At 36.8% G+C, this 18,199-nt stretch overlaps 1 protein-coding gene across 1 annotated transcript in view; it reads left to right on the top strand.

Annotated features, from left to right (window-relative positions):
• Nucleotides 1-19: 19 nt before the first annotated feature.
• The window catches only part of LOC137287625 (uncharacterized), a 29,847-nt gene continuing 11,667 nt past the window's right edge, over nucleotides 20-18,199 (top strand). Inside the window, exons 1-3 of the mRNA XM_067820003.1 lie at nucleotides 20-107; nucleotides 2,118-3,154; nucleotides 9,352-9,574. Coding sequence (XP_067676104.1) covers nucleotides 2,141-3,154; nucleotides 9,352-9,574 — 1,237 coding nt within the window. The 5' untranslated portion in view covers nucleotides 20-107; nucleotides 2,118-2,140. The remainder of the gene's footprint in view (nucleotides 108-2,117; nucleotides 3,155-9,351; nucleotides 9,575-18,199) is intronic.

Below are 18,199 nucleotides of genomic sequence, written 5' to 3'. Positions count from 1 at the left end.
TCCAAGATGGCGTCCTTAGCGACAGGTGCCCGTTGTAAATAGTGACAGTTTACTTGACAATTGAGTGCGAGATGGGAGTAACCGGCTGGTGGCTTTGACAACGTCGTGTGAGTTAAAGCATTTATCTGTGTCTGTATTATCACGTAACACGTATTTGTCTTTTAATTGGTTTGAATGTAAGTAAGTTTGTCTTCAGAAACTAATCATTTTGTTGGCACATATTCCTGTTTGAGACTGTAAATCAGCTCGACAGCATTGAACCACGTTAAGCCAGGTGCATATTTAACGATAGGGGCTTAATTTCAGAGATACGGGAATGTAAATAAGAATTATTTTGAATTTACATAAACAAGGTTTGCTTTAATAGAAGCATACTTTTGTGAAAATAATATGAAATAACACTGTAAGGTCGCTATGACATAAATGGCATAAATGGTCTCTTTTGTTCAAATTTCATCAGATGATGTTTGCAGGATGAACTTCCATGACTATCACCTGTTACTTAACAACATTGCCACATCTTTCATTGATATAATATACAGAGCACCTGACAAAAAAAACACACAAAAAACACAAAAACCATTGGACCCCTCAACAATATCTGCATGTCTGAATTCCAAGTCTTGAAAAATTTCATTTGATCCACTTCTTAAGATTCAAAATACTGAAGAAAGACCGAACAAATAACCAGAGTACAAGTTCAGGCGAGTAGATTCAAACACATTTTGCATAGTGTTAATTATAATTATATGATTATAAACTATCATCATCAGCTGATCACCTTAAACACAATCAGAGATGTATCTTTCCTTCTTTCATGTGTTCAATGGATATTTTCACTGTAGACAACATTTGTAATGTCCAACTGGTCTCTAAGTATGTATTAGGATTTTATATGTTTGTTAAAGTGTGACGTCATCATGGTCAAGTCTGAGGATTCTAATATTTCATTTTCAAAGACAACCCATATTACACAGTAGTGTTGAATTTGATTTGATATGAACAATTAAGATAATAACTTATTAGAAAAACTCAATAGTAATCATTGTGTTTAGGACTTTATAATCAACTGAATTTAATTTATGAATTTAAAGTAGAACATATTACTTTTTCATGCTCTAGTCCAGTATGGCTGTTAAAATTTACTCATGTACTTAGTGACTCAAGCCATCTTCATCTAATCTATCTGTTATTTGCATTCACTAGAATCAAAAACTTTACAAACATGCCCTGAAAAGAGAGTTTGTTCTTGGAACTCAATGGCTATTTATGATGTTTATCAAGTGAGATATACAAAAATGCAATATGTACAGACCGTGCAGTGATACAACTTATAAGAGTTTCCCTTATGGCCAAACAAAACATTATCAGTGAGAGACATTGCTAGTTTGCATTGCAAAAAACATATCACAAATATCTTTCTGCCTGAGTAATTACAACCTTAGTCTGCTGACTCTGAAGCAAATATATCCAAGAAAGCCCAAACCCGTTAGCTTCTGAAAATGCAGAAAGTTTGAGGGCACCATTTCATTATGGTATCTTTTTTCCCACTTTGAACTTTTTTTCAGTAAAATATGTTCATTTCAGAGCCTAGTTATTAGTCTATTACAACCCATACAAGATGTATTTGACAGCTTGATGTTTATGTGTATATGCTTTAAGTGATAGGGATTTACAGGATGTGAATTGCTGCATCCAATACGCATAACAACTGACAGTGAACACAGTGAAATGTATAAGTGCTTCCACAGGCAAGCAGAGAAAGTCCAAATACTTTTGTAAAAAATTCGAATTAAATAACAATAACTTATCACTGAGTTTGCTACTAGCTGGATTAATATTGGTATCATTTGTAATTTCAATACTGTAACAATTGATGTGTTGATCATGATACACAATACAAATGGTATTAATGATAATATATAAGTGTCTGGGATCCCCATTTTGTTGTCCAGGACCCCAGTCCCAGGGACCTTCAAATACAGAACTCAAGGTACCAGTAAATCCCTCAGTGAGAGAAGTGTGTAAATGCAAAACTAATATTTTGGATATTAATTTTATATATAACTTAACGTTTTAACAAATTTGCTAATTTTGATTTTTGCTCACGTCCACAGTTCCATTAGGCAATTAAATAACCATGGCGAGTGAAGCAGCAAAGCAAGAAACCGAGGCAGTCGCTGCCCCAGAAGAGCCTCGCCTGACACCAACAGCACCTCCAGGACCAAATCTTCCAACAATGTTTGGAGAAGTCCTCGAAACCAGTGTGACATTTTGTGTTGATACTTCAGGTAGCATGTACAACTGTCTCCATGTCGTACAGGAACAGTTGGTTGAGACTCTGTATAAACATGCACATCGTGACCGAGACACTCTGTTTAACATCATAGAATTCAACACAGAGGTGACGCAGTGGGCAGACAAGATGGTGAAATGCACACCAGAGACTGTTGCAGTTGCCGCAGAATGGATTAATAAATTGTCAGCGAAAACGGGAACAAATACCCAAGATGCTCTTCTTACTGCCTTCAGTGATCCAAAGTGTCGTGCTGTGTATTTAGTTACTGATGGTCTGCCGGATCAGCACACTGAGGATATTTTGGACCATGTTGCCTATGTCAATGGGAATCGTCCCGTCCACTGTATCTACATCTGTGAAAACAAAGCCGATGAAGCCGCAACAGAATTTCTTGAAGATCTGTCCGTTGAAACTTATGGATCATTCCACATTGTTACCATGACGACTCACGGATGCGTTGAACGCATTACTCCAGTATACCGATCAGATCACGCCCAAGAACGACTTATAAGAACTGTGGAAGATCATGTTCGACCCAACATGAAAACATGCAGCGTCACCACAACGCTCAATGCAGATCCTGAAGATGCGCTTGGTCTACCCAGGGTGTCTGCCCTCAACCAGTGGTCATACCCGCCTTATTGGTATCCATTTCTTGGTCCATTCCCAATGCGGTACTACTACCCATATTACTGGAGCCGGTACCGCCCGGCAAAGGCATGGTTGAAGGCTCAGGACTCTTTGTTTGATCCCCTGGATCTGTCACCTGCTGCTGGTGCTCTGTTGATTGGGAAGAAAGTAATGGCACGGAGAATAGACGATGGATACTTTTATATGGGGACCGTTCAGAGTCAGGTAATTTTATTTCAATTTTTTGTTTATAATGATTGAAACCTGATTAGTTCTTTCCTCCACTTCATAATTTTCAAGAGATCCGTTTCATTCGGATAGTGAAACATACAGACTACTAAAACAAACTTTTATGAACACAAATACAGTAGAATTACTTCCCTTTGACACGGCAATACAAAAACATACGAACGTATACAAGTTTCAAAAGACTTTATTACAGTTTATAGATATAACAACTTGAATATTCATATAACAACCATTCAGTGCATACAATTATGTCTGGATAGATTATACATACATGTAACAAAACACACTTGTGAAAGAAATCTACATGACAGTAACAGTTTTAGCTGAATGGTGGAGCTTTTTACTTCGGACCAGGCACAAATCAAAGTGCTTCTCCGAGATTAAGCGTTTGTGGCCAGTCGTCTTCAGCACACTGGATGAAATGTTTGACGAGATATTTCTTGTAGTGGGCCTTGAAAGTTCTTATGATGCCCACATCCATTGGCTGAATGTGGGATGTGGTGTTTGGGGGCAAGAAATGAACTTTCACGTTGGTCAGTTTGACATTGACACACTTGTGACTAGCAGCATTGTCACAAAGTAAGATCACGTGTCAACCACGTGACCGCATCTGTCTGTCAAATGATCGTAGCCAATCACAAAACTTATCTGATGTCCGAAATTGTGCTCTTACCGATATTCTTGACCAAAATGTTTACACATACGATCGAAACTGGTTCTAGAGTTTTCTCTTTGTATCTACAAATTTCACTTTTCTGTGCAGCAGTAATTTCACATCTTTTACACTTAGGGGCAGGACTTGTCATTATGACTGACAAGCGTCAGCTGATCTCTGTGATTTTGACACAATCAGTGTTTCATACAGCAAGTAAGCATGACAAGCATTACTCAAACTGATCAAAAGGGAGACCTACTAACTGATCAAAATCACAAACTAATGACATGTTCAACTCGGAAGTGTCATTTAAGAATTACCACTGAATGGGGCTGGCGGTGTGAGGGGATTATCCTTATTGATGTACCACTGGATTAATGAAGCAACACTATGTGTAATTAGCTAATCTGTTACTAGCACCGGTTTAATGAATCAACAGGTAATTAGTTTACATAGTAAACAAGATTGGTTACAGCTAGTTATTGTTCGGATATCGCGGGAATCGGATTGTTGGGGTCCAAACTGTTACACAGCCTGACTGTACATTGATACAAGGGCTGCAATGAATACACTGTGTGACAAATATGATATGTATCACAAATATTGGTTAATGAATACGAATAATTGTTTATGAATACAGTATTATAGTTTGATGATTGATGCCAATTTATGTGGAACGCCCGTGTTTAAACAATGTTAAGTTGCCTCAGAACAATAATCATTTTTCTCATGCCGCTCAAATTTGGTATGTACCAGTTTTGTTCGACAGTCCCATGTGTGACCTTGGCAAACTAACATGACTTGCACTACTGCAAGGCCATTCTTGAGTATCTCCCTTTCGAAAAGGACATAAAGGTTCAAGCAAAACCCACTCACTCAAAATAAAATCATAATTTTTCTTTAATATTCGATTCTGGTACCATGAATGACGAATTGTATTCATGAAGGGCTACGTTTCAGTTCTTCAAATAGACTGAATCATAACAGTCTTAAATGATACTTTGACAGTGGAGAGGTTTGTAAGTAAGTCCCTCTTCCTCAGCCAAATATTACAAGTACAACTTTGTTGATCTTTTGTCATAATTTGTTGTTCTTAATCTTGTGACCGTTGTTACCATGGTTACCAAAAAAATCAATGCTCAATGCTTATGACTTGTACATATGTTTTGAATTCATCAGATTTGTGACGTTCTAATATTAGTTGTCCTCTGTCTGTTTTACTACTTCTGTCCATGTTTGGAAATAACTATGATAATTTGGTATTAATTAGGATTATTTAAACATATTACTTTCATAATGCATGCTACTTTCGCAAAGTGTTTAATGTTATAACTAATTATACTGTAAACAATCTGACAATTTATAGCTTATTTCCCAATGTCTTAGTATTGGTATTGTCCGAGTCTAACTATGGTTAACTCACAGTCAGCTGTCAACATGAGGATGTCATCTATGGGATGACACCATGTCTTGCAACATGTAGTGACATCAGGTACGGCTTTATGTTTCAAATCCATAACTGGGGCATCTTTAATCGTTTGACTGTTACTTGTTTTGTCCATATTGGGAAAATGGTCAGTATCAAAGTCTCGTCCTCAATACTGGTCAGTGGTCATGTATATTTATCATTACTCAGCTATAATAATATTAATGCTAGCTATATATATTGATATTAATCATAGCTATAATATTTATTGTAGCTGTAATAACGTCAATCATAGCTATATTTACATTAATGGTAGCTATAATAATTTTTATTGTAGCTATAATATTCATTGTAGCTGTAATAACATTAATCATGGCTATATTTACATTAATGGTAGCTATGATAACATTAATCATAGCTATAATAACACTAAACATAGCTATGACAATACAGTCAAACCCCATTGTGTCGAACTCGTCGGGTCCAAGGGGAAAGTTCGACTTATCCGAGTGTTCGACAGATCCGTCAGCATTGAAAAGACCAAGAACCAACACGACCACGGTGCTTAACACATCGTTATTTTGCAGTAGGATACACATACGAAAAATATCCAACTCCGTTTTCCTCACTTCTCATTTTGTATTTTCAAGGAAAAGATATCCTGTCGGTCCGTGATCAACGTTTCACTGGTAACAACTTAATTATGGTTAATTGTTTGAGTAAAGTTCAGTTGGTAAGTGTGCTGACAATGTGTGTATAGATGCGTAGTTAAACATGTCACTTGATTGTTGAGTCCGTTAATCGTTACTTTTGATCTTTAGGTAGCACGTTTATGAGGATGACTTCCGATTGCGCGACTGAAGTTTTCAGTTGCAACAACCAGCTTTGACAGTTTGAGACAAAAGGGTAAATTTGTACTTGTTAGAGCCTTTGGGGACCCTAAAATGAGTTCGACACAACCGGGAATTCGACACATCTAGTTAGACACATCAGGGTAAAAATAATGATAAATATAAGGAAATCGGCAGGGACCGAGATGTCAGTTCGACACATCCGAGAATTCGTCTCAACCGAGTTCGAGACAATGGGGTTCGACTGTATTATAGTGCGTTTGACTCAAAAGCAGACTGATGAATTGCAGTCTAGCTCAAAAACTATTGAACATAAAATACTCAGTGAAATGTTGATCATAGTTAAAACATCATACCAACTCTGTGAATTTTTCTCCTAAAAATCTAAAAGTTGTTAAACAAACAAAAATATTGATACAGTTCACCGTTTTTTACAAGGGAGGAGTGCAGAGAAAGGGACAGCCAGGTGTTCAAGAAGCACATGCACATTTTAATGCCGACAAAGGTTTTGATTCATTAACCTGTGCTGTGCTTACTGCATCCTTTCTCGCACACCTGGCTTCCCTTTTCTCTGCACTCCTCCCTCGTAACCTGATGAGGGATGTTTGTCCAAATTTGTAAAAATTTTTCTGTAGACTCAAGGTTCAAAAGAGTTCTCTGATCAGATCCAGATTGAGACCAGGTATTTGACCAAAGTGTTTGATTATTTAGGCGAAGATGGCATGTGTGGAATCCTCTACAATACTTTGGGGACTCTTCCTACGTAGGTAGTTTGGTGGGACACAGTCCTATCAATATTTCATCTTGGACTTGTGTGCTGTAGCAGAGTGAGACAGGATTTGAAGGAGCATCGTTAATGTAGGTCTTACCTGACAAGTAAGACGGGTGTTATAAGCTACATGATACTAATTAGACTGGATTGATTAAATATTAATGTGCCTGATAGTGCTATTGACATTTGGATTGCTCTCATTCGTGTTCGAGAAACTGACTCACGCTTTACATACAGGCTTTGCTTCTTCCTCTTAAATTGTAATTTTTGCTGATTCCCTCAAGAGACGTAGACTGCATGTTATACATCTAGTATGGTTTAAAGAATTTCCTCTTTCTGCTGTTCAAGAATGAGAGACACATGAGACATATTTACTAATGCCTCCTTTGTTTATCTCGCTCTTAGCAGTCTTGAGTTATTGATTGAATGCTTTAAGAGTTAGATAAAATATCATAATGTTAAAATTATGAAATTCTCATTTATTCAATTTAACTATTTATGATCTCTTTATCTCTTGTCAGTGTTTTGCCACATGTGAAGCCCAGTATGTGTTGAAAGACACAAAAACTCTCACTCACTCACTCACTCACTCACTCACTCACTCACTCACTCACTCACTCTCACTCTCACTCTCACTCACTCACTCACTCACTCACTCACTCACTCACTCACTCACTCACTCTTTAAAATACTGCTCACTGTTGTAGCTATGCTCCAAAAGAGAATTTAATTCTTCCAAACATTCAAAAGTTAAGTTTCCATTCAGAAATTCAACACAAATGGCAAAAGAGGGCACATAGTGAATCCCAATGACATGGAGGTGTGTGAACTAAGCCCTGAACGAGTCCTGAACACAGACGAACAGCCCAGGATAAAGGCAGTATTGTGTACATACAGTGTTTAAGTTGCTAGGTATAAGGCTACACACACTGGGGCATGGTACATGCATAATAGCCTATCATGAGAGGTGTGCCTAGGTAATGAGTGAGCAGATAAAGGTGGAGGTGATAGTGAGATTTGTTGGACGGAAGAACTGTTATGGTTACAGGAATATTTCCTCTGGCTACTTTAAGACATTTAGAGTACAGGGGCTAGGTTTTCGAAGTTCTCTTAGTGCTAAGATAGTCATAAGTCTCATACGTTAACATTGACTTACGACTCTCTTAGCGCTAAGTGAGCTTTGAAAATCTAGTCCCTTATAATCATTACCTTGTTTTTTATGTATTTTACCTATACAGTGTGTTTATGTATTTTTTTCATTGCACAATTATTAGGGTAGAGTTAATCATTACTTTGTTTTCTGTGTATTTTACTTGAACAATAATGTAGATATTTATATAATTGACAAAAATATGTTTTGGCTGCTTTTCACATTTTTATTAAATAACACCTGATTTTGAGAGCCTTTTAAATAGAACAAAATATGTTTTAAATCAGTTATTTAAAAATAATGCAGACCCTCTAAAGCAGAAATTATTACAGCAATAATTATTAGCTGTCCTACAACAGAAGTGTCCTACAAAAAATGTGTCCTACAAAAGAAGTGAACAAATATATGAGTACCGGTTGGTGAAACGGTATATCTGCTCATTTGCTCCAGTCAACTGTGAAAATAAGAATTATCTGTCAATATGATAGAAGTATTTGTTTTCAAAACTAATGATGTATTCAGCCATTAAGTCAGAAAGGTAAATATTCAATAATCAGTGTGAGATAGACTGACACTTAAAGTCAGAAATAAAGTTATCTTGTTAAATCCGGCCAAAAATATATATTTATCTACAAACAAATCCAAATGGAGCCCTATACAGTCCTCAACTTCTCCTTAGAGCTGCGTTACCAGATCATTCTAGACAGGAGAGGGACTCCTAATTGATTTATTCGCAAGGGTCTCAGAGACAGTCCAACCGAAACATTTGCAGTAGGCCCTGATCAGATAGTATCCAACAGTCATGACAAGCTAATGAAGTGTAGAAGGCCTTTCATTTAACTCATCAATAAGACAGTGATCATTAATCAAGTGCAGTCTGCTACACTCTATACTGACATCTAATCTTTGAAATGAATAATTTTGCAGAAAACAGTTAATAAATTATAATCCTAAAGCATAATGAAAAGGAACCCAGAGAATTTCTCCTTTTCCTGACACAGGGGGATTGTATACTTGTCACATATTCTAGACTTACATGGGCTTTCTTGGACATATCTATTCTAGAGCCTGTTTGGCAGACAAGAAGCCCTGTATGTTGTCCTACATCTGAGTGTGTGACTTTTACTTTGCTTTTAGCAATATTCCAGCAATATTCCAGCAATATCATGACAGGGCATACCAGAAATGGGCATCACAGATTGTGCCCATGCGTGGAATATAACCTGGATCTTCAGAGTGACAAGCGTATGCTTTATATTTTAAGTTACTAAGTAAATTTGAAAAAATTGTTTTCTTGACATGCGTCTTTTGTTTCACAGATTCTCCAGGACAAGTTCCTTGTAGCTTTCGGGCCATGTAAACATGGCAAGTATCGGGACACATCGTACCAGGACACCTTCGTCTATGACATCGTAGATTTGATAGATGCCAAGCGACACACCATCCTCACGGGGGACAGGGTTCTCGCCCCCTGGGAGCCGGAGGGGGAGAGGTATGGCCCAGGAATCGTCATCGATGGACATGAGAGGAGAGATGCTGAGGGTAGGAAGTTTGATGTGACTCTGAACTTAAATTTTCATTGTCTTACAGATTTTAACAGGGGTTATCAGGAATGGTAATTTTCCATAGATCCGAGTATTTCCATGGATTTTATTTGAAACTGATCAATTTTGTGAATCATCTGAACCCCCATTCAATGACACAATATTAAGTTTTCAGCTGAAAAAGGATTATCCTGTTGCCCTGGCTGGATTATGTTTTGTTTCCCATTACAGGTGCCAATCTAGATTTTCTAAATAGAACCATGTGAAAGTGAAGGATTGTCTCTATGTTACTAATCCCTATTTATCGTGAAGAACTTGCTACAACTCTGTGTTGGCAAGAACCTTTCAGAATACTGTGTGCAGGCATGAGTCAAAATCTAGAACATGAGTCAAAGTCTAGAACATGAGTCAAAGTCTAGAACATGAGTCAAAGTCTAGAGCATGAGTCAAAGTCTAGAACATGAGTCAAAGTCTAGAGCATGAGTCATGAAATTCAAAATGGATATGAAAACGTTCTGTGCAGTTTGATGAGCTCAAAAGATATTAAAAAATGAGTTGATTCTGTAATGTTTATATCATTAAAAACAAAATCTGTTTTACTATTATTTTGCCTTATAACATATTTGTGTGCCATTTTCTCCAGTTCACATGCCCAAGTTCCCATTCAAAATGACTTTTGAATTACAACTTTTGGGATTTGAAATATACTGGTCAGGAGGGAAGAAGGAATTTATGCATCGTACAGGATTTTTGCCATTTTTGTTTCTCTAAAACAGGATAGGTAGGTGATTTGTACAGTAAATGATTTTAATATATTTATCATAGTTCAGATAATAGTGTTTTCTGCTTGCAGCATCAGAAAATATCTGTGTTATATTAGTGGGTTTGTTTTAACCAAATAAACAGTATATTGCGTGAAACGTGTGGACAGTTGCTTGCTATATCCGACTCTGATTAAAAGACAAATACAGATGGTAATCATAATCCTTGCATATAATGGATGGTAAATCATTAAATGTTTCATTTCAAATTTGATGTGTTCTTTAACAAAAGCCAATTTCTCTTGTTCTGTTATTGAGCATAAAGCGATATGATGATGTTTTCTGAAAAACAAGCTTGATAAAAATGTAACCCATAGATAAGTGACTACTTTTTTGGTCTTCAAAATTTGGCTTATCTGTGCTCATAAATGGTAATATGAATATAACTTTTAAATTTATGTTCTCACATATATCTATATCATAAATCTTAAAATGCACATGTCCTGATCGTTTATCATTTAAAACATTCTTGTTCTAGTAGTACCAAAATGTCTGTTTGAATTACAGATGTTTTGGAAAGATGGTTCCATAAGCCAAACTTTAACAAATTTAAGCCCTAAGGTAGATCGAAGTTAAGCAGGATAGGTAAATATTTAACCTTCTGAAACACAGTTTATTTTAATGTAAGGCAAGACTTTAAGTTGTGTTGTACATTTACACTGCAGGCTGAAGTAGATGGTAACCATTAAGTGAACACTATAAGACAAATGTCGGCTAGAAAAAAAAAAAATATTTGTTTGTCAAGGATTTATTCTGTGCTTGGGATCCAAAGTCCGTTGCTAGATTCCCTGTTGTCTGTTGACACCTGACTCTCAGCTTCATGAATTAAAAATACTGTATAAATCACCTGATGGTGGATATTACTAAACATGTTTTTATTGATTTTGCAACTATGTCTTTTTGGGACAATGTTATTCATCAAGATTTCTACCAGTTTCTTTGAGTCCCTTTGTATTGGTAACCATTTTGCTACTAAATGTTTAATGAATACTCAGCAGACTTTTATCATTTAGCTATCAACAAGTCTTTGTATGTATGTGATCTCCAGTATCAAGCACAGGGTCCTGAAGAAAATTTCTAACCTATCTCTTCACATGCTGCTAAGACACATTATCTAGTTAGACTTGGTTGACGTACTTCATTGTAATTTATTTGCATAAATGGATGGTGATGATGTCAATATCTCATCATTTGCAGACTATTAACTTACACCTGAATTGTTACTGAGTGCGGAGATAAATGGCTGTTCCAAACTCATGTCTGGTGTCTGCTGTTGCGATATTGCTGGAATATATTCCTAAAAGTGATGTAAAACTAAACTCACTCACTCATTCTTCGGTGAAATGTCTAGGGACTTGATCTATTTTGCTATTGAGAGATGCTACTTTCCTGGTGGTATGATATCTGTGGTTTGAGTTGCCTGACTTTCCCTGGTGTATGTGTGAACCTTATCCTGGAGGGATCTCTCCCGCCCAGTGTTGCGTGACTTGGTTGAACTTCAATCTGGAGAGCGGGAGTCACCATACATACTTTATGAGATTGGTATACAGATCATCCTGATGAAAAAACATCTTTTGCTTTTCTGTCTTCATGGGGTTTGTGTCTGACACGTAATTGACACAGCATTGGACACAGACTGGATGTAGTGTCTGCTAGCTGATTGACACTGTGTAGGACACAGAACTGACAGTGTTGGACACAAACTGGACTTAAATTGTGCAACCTGATTGACACTGTGTAGGACACAGAAGGGACAGTGTTGGACACAGACTGGACGTAGTGTCTGCAACCTGATTGACACTGTGTAGGACACAGAACTGACAGTGTTGTACACAAACTGGAGGTAGTGTCTGCAACCTGATTGACACTATGTGTGACACAGAACTGACAGTGTTGGACACAGACTGGATTTAGTCTCTGCTAGCTGATTGACACCGTGTAGGACACAGAACTGACAGTGTTGTACACAAACTGGACATAGTGTCAACTTGATTGACACTGTGTAAGACACAGCACGAACAGTGTTGGACACAGATTGGGGTTAGTGCCTCCTACCTGACTGACACTGTGTTGGACACAGAACTGACAGTGTTGTACACAGAGTGGATGTTGCTATGTGTCTGCATGCAAACTCATGGTGTCTGATACAAACAACAAATACAAATATGAACTGAGACTGTGAGGACAGAGAATGCACTTAGTGCCTGCAGTAGAATTAACAGTGTTGGACGCCAGCTGAACCTTGTGTTGGACATGTACAGAAAAGATGTCTTATACATTCTAAACTGACTAGCCACAGTGATATATTTCATTTTTTTAAGATACAGGAATAAAAGCAACAGGATCTATTTCTGTTGTAATATTTCAATTGAAATTTAAATGAAATGTGCATTAAAACAGACAGAACCATATTGTCTACCCAACCAGTTTATTGATTCCTAATAACATCGCATGGTGATAAGTAACCATGGTAACTAGACCTATTACACCATAATTCCCCACTTATGGCAGGTATAATTTGAATGGTGTTCTTCGCACTTAGTGCTTTGTATGAGAATATAGAGATGTGAACGTTGTTCTGTTGTATTGATTACAACTGTGTCCTAACCTAGTCCTGTGTAATAATTACAGATTACATTCAAATCACTTACAGATTACATACAGATTACATTAATCCTTCACTGTTATCAGAGTGAATGGATAGATAATCTTGGGATTAGGGCTATTGATAGTAGAATTCCACTGGGAGACACTGACAGGCTTTGATTCGGCTTTTCGATTCTGATTGTCTCTTCAGAAAATATTTGTCCTGATGTAAGGTGCAAATCAGATCTGCTTTTGTTTCTATAGGCAATAATTGGACATATGTTCTTATAATTGATTAATTTTGAGTCCACAATTTTCTGAATGTTTTAAGCCACAGACGCCAAGCTCCTTCAATGAGATAATGACACCCATATAAATCAGTGTGTTTGTTTGTATGTGCTTTAATCATGTACAATTTGGTCAAAGATTGAAATATAGCACATAAAAGGGGTCATTCACAGATTTACATGTAACTTGTCTGAAGAAAAGGGGCATGTGCAGCCCTTCCACCCCTAGCCAACCTATAAGTAATATATCTTCTTCCGGGCTGGGCCTTCACTCTCAGAGGAGTTAATGACTGGAATAGTTCAATGAAATTTTCTCTCCATGTTTATTTTGTCACAAAACATGTATGAACATAATGGCCAACTAAGATACTAATCCAGTTCTAAAATTAGCCCATCCTGCACCCATACTGCTTTAGGTTTCACCTGATTTCGTTGTTATGTTTAGGCATTAATCACTTTGAGTTGGGGCAGAAACCTCTGATCGTGTGTAGTTCCTTGTTTGCTCCAAAACTTGCCTCCATAATTGTGAGCAAGAAAGGGGCATAGCTACCATAATGAAAAAAAAGCTCGGGCTTACAAAAGACCGTTGCTACATATGAAGCTTTGTAACATCTTGGGTGTACACCAAAAAAAATGGCTTGCAACCTGGCTGTAAGCAAGTTAGTTTTGGTATCATTTAAAAAATATAATCTTCATAGTTTAAAGGTCACATGCAACCAAAAAATCAAACATTATTAAAACACATTTATCACTTATTCATGACATATAATATACATTGCTGCTTTCAAAAAAACGAATAAACCAAATTATAAGCGTACAATCACGATTCAAAAGTGCATTATTTTGTACTTGGGCTTCTTCCCCCGAAACGAAGCCTGCGGGAGACCGAACCCAGTCATAGCGGGTGGATATGCACTCAAGTGTAACGACGGTTTCCGATTGGCTGTTTCATTTGCTGATATGCTGAGGGTTCATTGTGTGTACAGGAAGATGATCTGTTTGATGGGCATTTTAGAAGTATAGCCAGTCACAAGAAAGTAAGATTCTGTATGGATAACAACTTCTTTTTGTGTACTTGATGCGTCGTTTCAGTGTGGATTCATATACTGTTGTCAAACAAAATCATATACACTAAAAGAAGTCGTTATCCATGAAGAATGTACAGAGAGATGTTGTTTTTGGAAAATACATGTTCTCTGAATTTGCGCTCGATCCAATTAAAAATCATGTCAGTAGAGATGGTCAACTACTGCGTGGCTGGAATCTGTCATTCGTCCAAGTACAAAGCAGGACTTGAAACTGACTAGAGTTTGCACCAGTTTCCGTCAGATCCAGTCATCCGAAAAAAAATGAATGTAGTATGTTTGCAACCCACAGACATAAAAACCTCTCATGTGTATCACACGTGCCTAATTACATAATGTGGCAGACACGGGACTCGGGTACACGAGTCATAAATCAACTTATTTTCTTTACGTCGTATAGTCTGATAGGTGTTAAGTTCAAATTGCACGTGGTCAATGATTGAAGCTGTGTATTGCATATTGTCTTTAGCAGACAGGCAGGCAGACATATAGGTGTGAATAAACCAGACACTGAGTTTTCTCTGTGACAGAGACTGCTTACCACAATCAACAATTTTTTTTTTACGTAACGAAAAGATTATTTAATTGTTTGTGTACACAACCAAGATTAGACTACTGCTCACAACCTCAGACGCTGGGCATGCATACTGTTTCGAGCTCCGCGAACCTATTCACTGCGCATGCGTCACCGGCACAGCGCAGCACAACTGTTGAAACCAGTTTTCCCCCCAGCGCTGGGGGGAATTTAGTGAAACGTTTGAACTCCGATTTCGCGGGCTTTTTTTTCATCGCGTTTTTTTCAACTTTATAGGTTGAATTGGCATTTTTTATGATTTGTTTCGGTAAACGCATACCGAAAGGTACCAGAATCCGCAAAGTTGTGTTTTACGTTGCATGTGACCTTTAAAGGTTTGATAGTTATTAAAGAACTTTCACCACGACAATGGCCTTGTTGCCATAGGAATTACTATTGCCCCTCTTGATATGACTTCAGTTACTCCCGACAGTGCTAGTGATCACTGGCCCCACACAGGGGCTAAGCAACAATCTCCTCAGTGTTGCCAAGGAGACAGTACACTCGGCTGTGCCTGTACAATCAGGAAAGCACTATCGTGTTCATGCTTAATCAGACCAGTGACGTTAACAAATGAAGTAATAATGAAGAAATCTGTTGATGTGTCTACTTGCTCGGTCTAGACTTTGGGAAGAAATCTCAGTCATGGCTAAAACATAGGGAATTAATTTGATGGGATTTGCTTCCTGCCTTTTAAATCATGCCATCATGGATACAAATTAAAGAATTAATTTACCTCCCCGTGAGCTAGGACTTCTGTTTGATGAGAAAGAGAATGGAGCTGTCTGTTACATGCCATAGGTTGAAATGAGATCTGAATTACTATGGTCAAGCTTGACTGGTTTGTTTTTTATTAAATCATACACTGTTTTGCTTCATATGTCTTCTCATTATAGTACTTTTGACCTTAAACTTCTTTTCTATTTTTTTTATATAAAGTCATCAAACAATTTTTTCAAATCAAATGTAAATGAATACACCAATAATCAAACAAACAAATAGAAAGGTTGATGAAAGGTTGATGATGATTTTTGTAAATGAATGAATGAATGAATGAATGAATGAATGAATGAATATTTACACAAAATCTGTTGTTATATCTTATCAATGTTTGAAGTGGTTCCAACAAAGGAGGGCGGTGGGGTAGCCTACTGGTTAAAGCGTTTGCTCGTCACGCCGAAGACCTGGGTTCGATTCCCCACATGGGTACAATATGTGAGGCCCATTTTCTGGTGTTCCCCGCCGTGATATTGCTGGAATATTGCTGAAAGCGGTGTAAAACTACACTCACTCACTCCAAAAAAAGATGAGTTGATACTGAGATGTGATGTGAATTGTTACAATTGTACCACGTTATGATGTGACATTTATGTCCAAAGAATATGTTTTGCCTGATGTAGAAAAAAACATGCATTGACTCTATTTGATATGCTATTAGAAATTTTGGTCTTCTTGGGATCTAAATGATGCCGATGGAAGCAGTGAAATAACATTAGCAGGTTTGTTAAAATTGTAAAATCTAAGAAAATATTGTATTAAAGGCTGTATTACGAGTAAGTACTTTCAAGCATTGTTTTGAGTAGCACAAGAATATGCTTGACCAGCCGTTTAAGTTACACCAAACATCAAGTAAAATGTTGATCATCATCATCATATATTTGAAAACACTCCTCAGAAAGAATGATGACAATTTTTAAGGATGGACAATTTCTTTTTTTCTGTGTAAGGCAACTAGCTACTTTAACAAAAGCTCATGTCTATATATTCTCTGTTTGTTACTCATGAATCGTTTGCTTGACAACAACATAAGAATCTATGTCAAAATGTCACCTTTCACAAAGTAAAAGAAGTTGAACATTCATAAAAATTGTCATCATTCTTCATCAACTCAGCTTCTAAAATGCCCATCAAGGAAATCCTTAGAAAACCATTGTTTAATCTCATAACAACAATGTTTTATTTATTTTTTGTAAATGTAATAAAGATATGCTGTATGATGAAAGTTCTTAAATTTCCTCAAAGTGAAAAAAGCCTGTGCAGCTGAAACACTATACTACAGACCAACAGCGGGAGACTGTCACCATGCTTCAGCAGGCTGTTTGTAGATATATTGATTCTGTCACTGAATTCCAGTGTTTGGATTCTTGGATACAGTAAACAATAAGTTGCATTTTTTTATCTGCAGGACCATCAATTAAATCCTCATAAAATAATTTCAGTAATCATTTTTTAAACACATTCACTGTGGCATGAGTTTGTTGAGAAGTGGCAATGACTTACATATACAATTAACTAAATATTTGACGTTGTTGCTTTTTGTTTTGTGTGTTACCATGATAGCGAAGCATTGTGTTTGACATCATTGTGGAGCTCAAGTTGATCATTTGTCACAGTTATTGGGCTCTGTGATGAAATATAGATCTTTATCTGTTTGTTGCTCCCAGGATGGTTTCATGTTGAAACGTCGTTCTGGACCAGTTGCTTGTATGGGTGTTTCAGTTATGTGGTGATTTAAATAAGAGGGCTGTAATGAATCCACACTGACACGAATACAATACATGTCAAATATTGGATAACATGTTCAAAATGTTTTCACAAATTCCTAACATGTCATATAACATGAATATTGCTGTGTGTGGCGTGAAACAAGAAACAAACAAACTAATTTACCATGCAAAATAAATAGGGAATATTGGATTTACAACATTGATAAAATTCAAATGATAAAGCCAAAGAGAAAACAGATGATGATGAGGAATTAAGGGAAACTGTGACAATTTATTCCGTTCCTTTGGAAATGTTTCGTCAGTATGGATACATATGTATTACTTTTTCTCATATGCATTGACATTGGCTAGAGGTGTGCTTGAAAAATGGATTATACCCTACTTTTTTTAATAGTATATTCTATATCATATTTGGTCAAGTAATAATCAAAAATAAGATACGACATTCAGTGACCATGTTGACAGCGTAATTGACTTGACTATGTCCAGTGATCACATTTTGGCCAAATGAAATATATCAAAGTGTCAACTATTATCCTGCCCAGTTTGGATCTGTTTTGGTTTTGAAATCCTGCTCTGGTAAATAATAGATAGAATAAAAAAGACTTTTTGAAAAAATCACAGAAATTCAGTTCTAGTTAATGAAAGAATATAGTTCAATTGCCAAATATGTGATTGAGTCATAACAGTCTTTGTAAACAGATAAGGTGGTGCGGGTACTAATTTGGACAGATTATCAGATACATGTATCTTTGTCATGTCA

This window comes from Haliotis asinina, chromosome 6 (assembly GCF_037392515.1).
Source record: "Haliotis asinina isolate JCU_RB_2024 chromosome 6, JCU_Hal_asi_v2, whole genome shotgun sequence".
Taxonomy (NCBI): domain Eukaryota; kingdom Metazoa; phylum Mollusca; class Gastropoda; order Lepetellida; family Haliotidae; genus Haliotis; species Haliotis asinina.
This window is presented reverse-complemented; position numbering and strand designations above follow the sequence as displayed.